The sequence below is a fragment of the Ostrinia nubilalis genome, chromosome 6 (assembly GCF_963855985.1).
Source record: "Ostrinia nubilalis chromosome 6, ilOstNubi1.1, whole genome shotgun sequence".
NCBI classification, from domain to species: domain Eukaryota; kingdom Metazoa; phylum Arthropoda; class Insecta; order Lepidoptera; family Crambidae; genus Ostrinia; species Ostrinia nubilalis.
Window position 1 is genome coordinate 411605 of NC_087093.1, and position 10524 is coordinate 422128.

Consider the following 10524-nt stretch of genomic DNA (forward strand, 5'->3'; position numbering starts at 1 on the left):
CCGGTGGAGATCACGGCCGCCTGCTTCGACCCCGGCTACCAGCTGCTCGTCACCGGCGCCCGGAACGGCACGCTCAAGGTCTGGGGGCTTAGTGCGAGTTTACATCAAACGTCTTGACTGACAAAATGACATTAACGCCCGTATTCACAAACATTACTATGAGGTCTCACAGTGCGCGTGGACACACAGAGTGACACACGAACCAATCACAGAGCTCTATTCAACGCTGTGCGTTCGATTTCCTGCTTCACTTAAGCAAGCATCGTTTGTGAATACGGGCGTAAGCGCCCCTAGCGGGTATTTTCAAGAACTAAAATCTTCATAGATTTTTTTCAGACGTTTGATGTAAACTCACACTAAGCCTTGTTCTCTTGCTTTTGTTAACTGGTGTCTACCTGATCTTGTACAGAGGCACTTTATTTTTTCCAGGTGTGGAATTTTAACACTGGACTGTGTCTGAGAAATATGTCAATTGAACACATGTGTGAGGTGACCAACTGCTTCTGGGTCGAAGGGAGGTAAGAAATGTCACGTTTTTACCTAATGAGGGTTTTCGCGAATGAAAGATCCGCTAGATGGCGGGACGTGGATGTGGGTTCTGACTGCTGCGTGATTGGTGGATTTTGACATATCTGTCAATGTCATGTCAAAAATAACCAATCATGCAGCATTTGGACCTCGCGTCTACGTATTGCCATCTGGCGGATTTTTTCATTAACGAAAACCCTCATTGTCCAGTTATCGTCCTCCTACTAATTGTGTGTTCGGTAGAATCCTCGCGGTGGGCTGGAACCGGCACGTGACGGAGTTCGAGGACACGGGCACGGCCACGAGCGGCAAGAGCTGGGAGACGCGCCACACCGACGACGTGCTGGCCGCCGCCGCGCGCAACCCGCTCGCGCTCGCCACCGCCAGCTACAACTCCGAGCTCATGCTGTGGAAGCTGGAGACCGGACAGCCCTACAGGTCAGCTTACCCACTGACAAGTGAATGCAGATTTAAAGATTGTGCTTCCGGCGATCTGCATCCACTGCGTGTGTATTGCCGCTAAATTACTAACAATGCGTAGTAAATTAACTATGGGTAGAGGAGGGTGGGTGACGAACAATAACTGCATTGCGTAGTAGACGTAGTAACATTGGTGGTTAACTAACATTTTTTTTCAAATATGGTATTATTATCATCATCATTTCAGCCACAGCGCCAAAGGACGTCCACTGCTGCACACAGGCCTACCCAAATAACATAAAAAAGGCCTTTGGTATAATGTAAATCTTGAATATCTACAGGCGCTTCTCATGCACGGACCCGATGCTGCGCATCAAGATGCACTACAGCAAGCGCGACGCCGCACGCGCTTCCTCACCGCAGGCCGGCAGTGGAGACCGCCGCCGCTCATCTATGAGACGCCCGAGGTACGTACGTGGACATCAACCCTGCATTTAACGGCAACTACACAATAGATAGTAGTATGTGAAAGTTACTAAACAACTGAAGAGACTGCGAAAGCGGAGTGTTGACTTCACAGCATGGGTGCGCCGCGCGAGTCGATCATCGACTCGACGTCGGCAATGCAGAAGGCGCGCGCGCGGCGCGTGTCGACGGTGTCGATGCCGGCGCGCGCGCAGAACATGCGCCAGCTGGCCGTGCACGCCATGATCTTCCTGGAGACGCGCCCCTTCAGCATGCACGTCGGTTAGTAGTCACCTCTTTAGAGTTAGCAAATTGTGCCTAAGACGCGCTTCATCTAGTTGTTTCATCCACGAAGACGCTCCCCACCATTCTTCCGCTAATGTTTGAGTGTTATCGGTACACGCTAAATTATCCATGAGTGCACACTGCACACGCATACTACAATAATGAAGCTGGGATTGCTAGGATCAAACTCCCCGCACCCCGCGCTTCCCTCGACCAAAAATTGGTGGCGCGTGTCTTCGTGGATGAAACGATCTATAGTTTGTGTATGTATTACCTACTTAGCTAGACTATTGGACCCTCGATTACCACTCACCATAATAGCATAGACTAAGTGTGAGTGTGAGACTCATGTTTAATAAGTCGTTTCTTATTGTTTCTTGCTATCCCACTGGAAACTAAAGAGTAAATGATTATGAGTGCGAATGTAAGAATAATAATTCTAAAACCTTGTTTGTTTTCCACGTAGCGTCCCTGATGTTGTCCCTGGAGAACGGGCAGGTGCAGTGCTGGTCGGACCACCCAGCGGGCGGCTACCAGGGCTCGTTCCAGGGCATCCACACGGCCGGCGACTACGTGTCGTCCTTTGCCACCGACGCCGACAACCACTACCTCTTCACCGGCACCACGGTCGGCTACATCAAGGTCTGGCTCATGACCAACTATCTCACGACTGAGAAGGTGAGTGAGATGTTTTCATTCTACAAATTACTGTTTTTTGGTGAGCGTTACCCCAGCAAAATGTTAAATCTCCTTCATTATCCTTTACCTAAGACGTGGAGCCCTAAGCAATTGCTTAATTTACTTATGGATTAAATCCAGCATTGATCTTCTTTTAGAAATCTATTAATTCAAATAATTTTAAAAATCTTAGCTGGTTCAAATTTGAGCCTTCATTAAGTCGTTAGCGCAGTATTCAAGAAATAAAATTCTACCAGGGTAACGTTACCCTAGCAAAAACATTTTTTACCTGTTGAGTTTGTTTTCGTGAATACAGAGTATTCCATTTTGATACCTAGCTTATATTCGAGTGCGGCAGGAAAGTTCTTGAGTGGCGACCACGAGCCGGAAGACTACGATCTGGTGAAGGTCGCGGGAGGTGCCTGGATGCGAGCGGCGCAGGATTGGTCTTCGTGGAAATCCTTGGGGGAGGCCTTTGTCCAGCAGTGGACGTCTTTCGGCTGAAACGAACGATTCGAGTGATTAAATAAATTGTCGCTCACAGGTGCACATCAGCATGCCGCGCCTGCGCCTGGAGTTCCCGTTCCTGTGGCGCGACCGCGTGGAGGGCCGCGCCAAGCGCTGCGTGCGCGACCAGCCGCGCCCGCTGCTCCTCAACAGCTACCGCGCGCACCTGCGCTGCATCACCACCATGGCCTACATCGACGAGCTCAAGCTCGTGCTCAGGTAGTCTAGTGGGACACACATCAGTGCGCGACCAGCCGCGCCCGCTGCTCCTCAACAGCTACCGCGCGCACCTGCGCTGCATCACCACCATGGCCTACATCGACGAGCTCAAGCTCGTGCTCAGGTAGTCTAGTGGGACACACATCAGTGCGCGACCAGCCGCGCCCGCTGCTCCTCAACAGCTACCGCGCGCACCTGCGCTGCATCACCACCATGGCCTACATCGACGAGCTCAAGCTCGTGCTCAGGTAGTCTAGTGGGACACACATCAGTGCGCGACCAGCCGCGCCCGCTGCTCCTCAACAGCTACCGCGCGCACCTGCGCTGCATCACCACCATGGCCTACATCGACGAGCTCAAGCTCGTGCTCAGGTAGTCTAGTGGGACACACATCAGTGCGCGACCAGCCGCGCCCGCTGCTCCTCAACAGCTACCGCGCGCACCTGCGCTGCATCACCACCATGGCCTACATCGACGAGCTCAAGCTCGTGCTCAGGTAGTCTAGTGGGACACACATCAGTGCGCGACCAGCCGCGCCCGCTGCTCCTCAACAGCTACCGCGCGCACCTGCGCTGCATCACCACCATGGCCTACATCGACGAGCTCAAGCTCGTGCTCAGGTAGTCTAGTGGGACACACATCAGTGCGCGACCAGCCGCGCCCGCTGCTCCTCAACAGCTACCGCGCGCACCTGCGCTGCATCACCACCATGGCCTACATCGACGAGCTCAAGCTCGTGCTCAGGTAGTCTAGTGGGACACACATCAGTGCGCGACCAGCCGCGCCCGCTGCTGCTCAACAGCTACCGCGCGCACCTGCGCTGCATCACCACCATGGCCTACATCGACGAGCTCAAGCTCGTGCTCAGGTAGTCTAGTGGGACACACATCAGTGCGCGACCAGCCGCGCCCGCTGCTCCTCAACAGCTACCGCGCGCACCTGCGCTGCATCACCACCATGGCCTACATCGACGAGCTCAAGCTCGTGCTCAGGTAGTCTAGTGGGACACACATCAGTGCGCGACCAGCCGCGCCCGCTGCTCCTCAACAGCTACCGCGCGCACCTGCGCTGCATCACCACCATGGCCTACATCGACGAGCTCAAGCTCGTGCTCAGGTAGTCTAGTGGGACACACATCAGTGCGCGACCAGCCGCGCCCGCTGCTCCTCAACAGCTACCGCGCGCACCTGCGCTGCATCACCACCATGGCCTACATCGACGAGCTCAAGCTCGTGCTCAGGTAGTCTAGTGGGACACACATCAGTGCGCGACCAGCCGCGCCCGCTGCTCCTCAACAGCTACCGCGCGCACCTGCGCTGCATCACCACCATGGCCTACATCGACGAGCTCAAGCTCGTGCTCAGGTAGTCTAGTGGGACACACATCAGTGCGCGACCAGCCGCGCCCGCTGCTCCTCAACAGCTACCGCGCGCACCTGCGCTGCATCACCACCATGGCCTACATCGACGAGCTCAAGCTCGTGCTCAGGTAGTCTAGTGGGACACACATCAGTGCGCGACCAGCCGCGCCCGCTGCTCCTCAACAGCTACCGCGCGCACCTGCGCTGCATCACCACCATGGCCTACATCGACGAGCTCAAGCTCGTGCTCAGGTAGTCTAGTGGGACACACATCAGTGCGCGACCAGCCGCGCCCGCTGCTCCTCAACAGCTACCGCGCGCACCTGCGCTGCATCACCACCATGGCCTACATCGACGAGCTCAAGCTCGTGCTCAGGTAGTCTAGTGGGACACACATCAGTGCGCGACCAGCCGCGCCCGCTGCTCCTCAACAGCTACCGCGCGCACCTGCGCTGCATCACCACCATGGCCTACATCGACGAGCTCAAGCTCGTGCTCAGGTAGTCTAGTGGGACACACATCAGTGCGCGACCAGCCGCGCCCGCTGCTCCTCAACAGCTACCGCGCGCACCTGCGCTGCATCACCACCATGGCCTACATCGACGAGCTCAAGCTCGTGCTCAGGTAGTCTAGTGGGACACACATCAGTGCGCGACCAGCCGCGCCCGCTGCTCCTCAACAGCTACCGCGCGCACCTGCGCTGCATCACCACCATGGCCTACATCGACGAGCTCAAGCTCGTGCTCAGGTAGTCTAGTGGGACACACATCAGTGCGCGACCAGCCGCGCCCGCTGCTCCTCAACAGCTACCGCGCGCACCTGCGCTGCATCACCACCATGGCCTACATCGACGAGCTCAAGCTCGTGCTCAGGTAGTCTAGTGGGACACACATCAGTGCGCGACCAGCCGCGCCCGCTGCTCCTCAACAGCTACCGCGCGCACCTGCGCTGCATCACCACCATGGCCTACATCGACGAGCTCAAGCTCGTGCTCAGGTAGTCTAGTGGGACACACATCAGTGCGCGACCAGCCGCGCCCGCTGCTCCTCAACAGCTACCGCGCGCACCTGCGCTGCATCACCACCATGGCCTACATCGACGAGCTCAAGCTCGTGCTCAGGTAGTCTAGTGGGACACACATCAGTGCGCGACCAGCCGCGCCCGCTAAAAAAAGCCAATAAGTCACTTCACATTTTTGTTGAATGGACAGGCTATATTAGGAACGGAAATGGACTTGGTAGGAAATTTTGCTAGCCCAAGTATAACAAATAAAGCCAAAAATAACTTGACCTGTCCACGATGGACCCAAGTCCGTCTTTAACCAACTAGAAGCCCTGGGGGCAATTATGGATCAAGGGGGTCTTTTTATCTTGAAAATGTACTTGTTTGAGATCAGATGGGAACCCTGGACATGCGCCCAGGAAAGAGGGGACTGGATAGGCCTATAATATACAGGGTGTCCCAGAATGGGTGAATCAAACTGATAGGGGCTGTAGCTCTACTAATGTACTATCCCTAAAAAATATGAAAAAAAAAATAAAACGCATAAGGACACAGAATAAAAATATTTTGAAAAAGTGAAAATTAAATCAGCTTTGCCTAAGTATCTGGCTATAATTGCTGCGTTTGGAGTTTATTTGTACTTTTTTCTTACTAATATTAATTGTACATGATCGCTTAGTTTATCTGTAAACAAACTTTTGAAAATTACTAGATTTCGAGTTTAGAGCACTTTATTAAAAAAAAATCCAAACTCAATTTTTTTTCATATTTTTTAGGGATAGTACATTAGTAGAGCTACCTCCCCTAGCAGTTTGATTCACCCATTCTGGGACACCCTGTATAATACGCTTTGGTTCGTCCTGCAGCGGCAGCTCGGACTACAGCGTCCGCGTGTGGAAGCTGTCGGGCGAGTACCTGCAGACGCTGGGCAGCTTCGCGCCCTGGTCGCTGGAGGCCACGCGCTTCCCGCCCGACGTCAAGAAGGTCGCCAGCTTCACCACCTTCAAGGTCAGTTGTCAGTGTGAAAGGAGCCGTGAACAATTTCGAGAACTATCTTTTTGCTACAGCACGTTCACTGCTTCCTTGAATGATAATTCCTATTGCCCGGTTGGACTCATAAAGGTAGCAGGAAAGCGCAGGATGCAGACATCCTGCGCTTTCCTGCTACCTTTGTGAGTGGACGTCCTGTCGCTGAAATGATGATGTTAAATGAGGGAACTTAGGCAAACGTTTCTTCGACATTAAATAAGTTACTCCGACACCATTTAATTTCGACGTGACTTAATCAGGCACTACGTTACTCTGACATAGTATTTTTTATTATTAATTTAATAGGCCTGTCTGTCCTACCGTCAATTGTTGTCTAAACAGTGGTTCCCAAAGTTGTCTGGGCTACACTACGACTCATTTAATATCTACAAGTTCCCTAACTCGGGACCCACCTATAGAAAATTTCGCCCGCTGCCCAGCGGTTGGATCGGTAGGGCGGTGTGTCGATCTACAGGCAGGGCCCACTCAATGTTCGCTCGCGACCCATACCTTGGACTAGAATATTCATATGTGGTGCAGGTGTGGCGCGGCGGCTGGGTGTCGCGCTACGTGCCGGGGCAGGTGGAGGTGGACAAGCTGCGCGACATCACGGAGCCCGAGCTGCGCGCCAAGACGTTCGGCGAGCCCGCGCGCGAGCCGCTGCTGGGCCGCTACTTCGCGCTGCCCACGCGGCCCGAGCGCCAGCTGCCGCTGCGGCTCGACACCTCGTTGCAGACCGTGAGTACACTAGCTGCGCGCCAAGACGTTCGGCGAGCCCGCGCGCGAGCCGCTGCTGGGCCGCTACTTCGCGCTGCCCACGCGGCCCGAGCGCCAGCTGCCGCTGCGGCTCGACACCTCGCTGCAGACCGTGAGTACACGTTGTCAGGTAGAATCATTTTTATGCTGAGAAATTGTGTTATTTATGTTCTTTCCTCTAGACAGTTAGGGCCTTGCCACACTGGCGGATTGCAAACGTTTTCAAAAGGGAGTGACGGACGCAGCTAACACGCCGCGTCTACGCGACGAACACGCCATCGCTGCGTGGCGAACACGTCGCGGATGCGCAACGTTTCCGACTCGTGTTTGCCGCGCAGCCGCGATATGTTCGCCGTCGCCACTTCGCTTTGAAAACGCTTCCAATCCGCCAGTGTGCCAGTACATTATAGGAAACTGTTGTCAAGTAGAATCACTTTACAGCTAAGCAATAATACCTACTGTTATTTATTTATTTGTGTTCTCCCCTCTCTAGAGTAGCCCAGCAGTACATAGCCTTGCTGTAGTTAGAAGCGTCGACTTGGCGCCCTATTCGCAGGTAGGTCGATCTTTTTAACCTTAGCCAGCGACTTCAGTCTGAGCGTGTTGCGCAGATCCCGCTGTACTCGCACCTGCGCATGGCGTCGACGCAGCCGGTGCGGCGCCCGCCCACGCCCGAGCTGGTGCGCGCCACGCGCCTCAAGGGCGGCCGCGAGCGCAAGGCGCACTTCGACAAGAGCGCGCCCGACCAGCACGACTGAGCGTGCAAAGACGATGTGTTTTTTATAGGAACGCTTTACGGGGTCACGATTTTCTGTGTTTTATTTGTCAAGTGTGTTTACTTTAAAGCAGCAAAGAAGTACTGATGAAGGTGTTTGGATCAGTTGTGTAACGTGTGATCGAATTTATTAAATATTAACGCTGCTTTAGGTAAAACTTGACTAGACCGTCGCTAATGTTGTTTATTTCAGGAATTTGTAATAAATCATTATATTAAATTTTTTAATAAATTATGTTAACTAGCAATATTATGTAATTATAATAAAAAAGCTGTGATATTTTACAAAAGCTTTTATTTCGCTACGTAAAATTATCTTAATAAATAAGTCTTAACAGTAAGTATATCATAGTCTCTAATACTAGACCTAAAATTATTCTAAACGTTAAGGTCCGAGAAACTATTCACGGGCAGACTAAAACTTATCTCAAACACGAGTAAAACCAGCGAAAAAAAGTCGTTTCGGAAACGTCTCTACTTGGATTTGGCTTTCCCGACGGGCCGCTCGGGCTTCGTCTTCAGCGGCTTGGCCAGCTTCCAGCTCAGCGCGCGCTCCAGCAGCTCCTGCACGCGCGCCAGCTCGCGGCACGCCACCGGCAGCGCGTTGCCCTCCAATAATACGCGCAGCAGCCCGCCCCGCGCGCGCGTCCGCTCCTGGTAGCGCAGCACGGCCGCCAGCCGCGCCAGCGACGCGAAGCCCAGCGCGTTGTACGACAGGTTCAGCGCCACCAGCGTCGGGTTGCCCGCCGAGAACACGTACCCGTCGCGCGACACCGTGCCCTCGGCGCCGAACGGGTCCGCGTGCGGGCCCAGCAGCTCGCCCGCCATCGCCTGCGCCTTCAGCGCCAGCGGGTCCGCGCCCGCGCCCGCCGCCGCCGCCGCGTGCCCCGCCGCGCTCGTGCGCCGCCCGCCGCCGCGCCCGCCGCCCACCGTCTGGCGCCGCTTGCCGCTGCGGCTGAACTCGTCCAGCGCCCTCTCGGCCGCCGCCAGCTCCGCGTGGCACTTCCGCGTCACCTCGTCCCTCAGCCGCAGGTACTCGAGCCGGCGGCGCCGCTTCGTGACCAGCTCCTCGTGGGTCAGCGGGAACTCCATCAGGCTCCCGAGCAGCTCGCCCGCGCCGTCGTCGCCGATCCGGTTGCCGCTCAGGTTGAGGTACTGCAGCGCGCGATTGCTGCGCAGCGCGGCGGCGAGCGCGCGGGCGCCGTCGTCGGAGATCGTGTTGGCGGCCAGCGACAGCATGAGCAGCGTGCGCGCGGCCGGCAGCGGGTGCGCCAGGCGCGCCGCCAGCAGCCGGCAGTCGCGGTCGTCGAGCTGGCAACGCGCCAGCGACAGGCTGCGCAGCTGCGACGGTCGCTCGAGCAGCAGGTCGTAGTTGCGCTCGGGCACGGGCGAGTCGTCGAGGCACACGTCGGTGATGTGCGACAGCGGTAGGAATTTGGCGAGCTCGTGCAGCGCCTCGCCGTCGAGCGGGCCCCAGCGCACGGTGAGGCGCGCGAGCGCGGGGTGGAAAGGCACGCACATGCCGAGCACCTTGAGCAGCAGGCGCGGCAGCTGCGGCGCGCGCCGGAAGGCCAGCTCCACGAGCGCGCCGGCCGCGTCGCACACGGCGGTGAGCGCGATGACGGGCTCGTCGTCGTCGTCGGCGAGCTGCAGCGGCGCGGCCGCCGACGCCGACTCCTCCTGCCTCTGCGGCGAGTCGAACGTGCGCGACGTGTGCTGGACGGTTGATTTGGCCGATTTCCCCTTTTTTGATTTGTCCTCTGCCGTCTTGCTGACGTATTCGTCTGTTAACAAGCGTTACTAGTAATTTTGTGAGCTGTTTGAGCTAGATTATTATTACGGTAGGGCGGTGCTCACCCTGTAGCTCCACGTTGACGCGCACGTCGAAGGGCGCCTGCAGCTGGGAGCAGGCGTAGGGCAGGAACACCGGCAAGTCGAGCGGCGTGGGGCGCTCCGGGGTATACTCTTTGGAGTAGCGCTCGGTAATTGCTTTAGACATTGTTTTTAATGTAAAATGAGTTGTAAATATTGTGTACGATCTTTGACTATTGTTTTATTTTTTTAAATTAATTGGCATTCACATTTTTTTAACCATAGATACAACGGAGTTTTTAATAAAAATATAAGATTGACATATTATCTCTCTCAGACAAGTGACAAAACGAAACGTGACAGTTGTTTAATTTCGAAATGTCTCGTGCTCCAGCCATTTCTGTTTCTTCGCTTCGTTAGAGTAGGCGCACACCGTTGATTTTTCGTCGGCCGATAGTTTAGTCGGGCAGTTGATCAGTATGGGCATGTATGGGAGTGCGCACACTACGCCGATTCGATTTGGCCGATTCTTCATACAATTTAAAATCTAAACTATCGGCCAACTAAAAATCAACGGTGTGCGCCTACTCTTAATTATCGGTATCCGCTTTTCGGAGGGATCATGCGGAAGCCGCGCGAGCCATTAAAAAAAATACTGTAACTTGTCTAGGGGACTGTTTTACTATTG

General features: G+C 55.0%; 1 protein-coding gene across 1 annotated transcript; it reads right to left on the reverse strand.

The window, feature by feature from the left end:
- Positions 1-8498: 8498 nt before the first annotated feature.
- Positions 8499-10062, reverse strand: LOC135072771 (uncharacterized). Its single transcript, XM_063966807.1, has 2 exons — positions 9882-10062; positions 8499-9808 (listed from the first exon to the last, which is right to left on the reverse strand). The coding sequence occupies exons 1-2, from the start codon at positions 10021-10023 to the stop codon at positions 8499-8501; spliced, it is 1452 nt and encodes a 483-aa protein (XP_063822877.1). The 5' UTR covers positions 10024-10062.
- Positions 10063-10524: the final 462 nt, after the last annotated feature.

What these genes read in the sequence shown, in the direction of transcription:
- LOC135072771 (XM_063966807.1), bottom strand. Translation starts at nt 10,023, where the DNA reads ATGTCTAAAGCAATTACCGAGCGCTACTCCAAAGAGTATACCCCGGAG. An exon ending in CGTCAACGTGGAGCTACAGG is followed by an intron (nt 9,809 to 9,881) that starts GTGAGCACCGCC and finishes GCTTGTTAACAG; the next exon opens with ACGAATACGTCAGCAAGACG.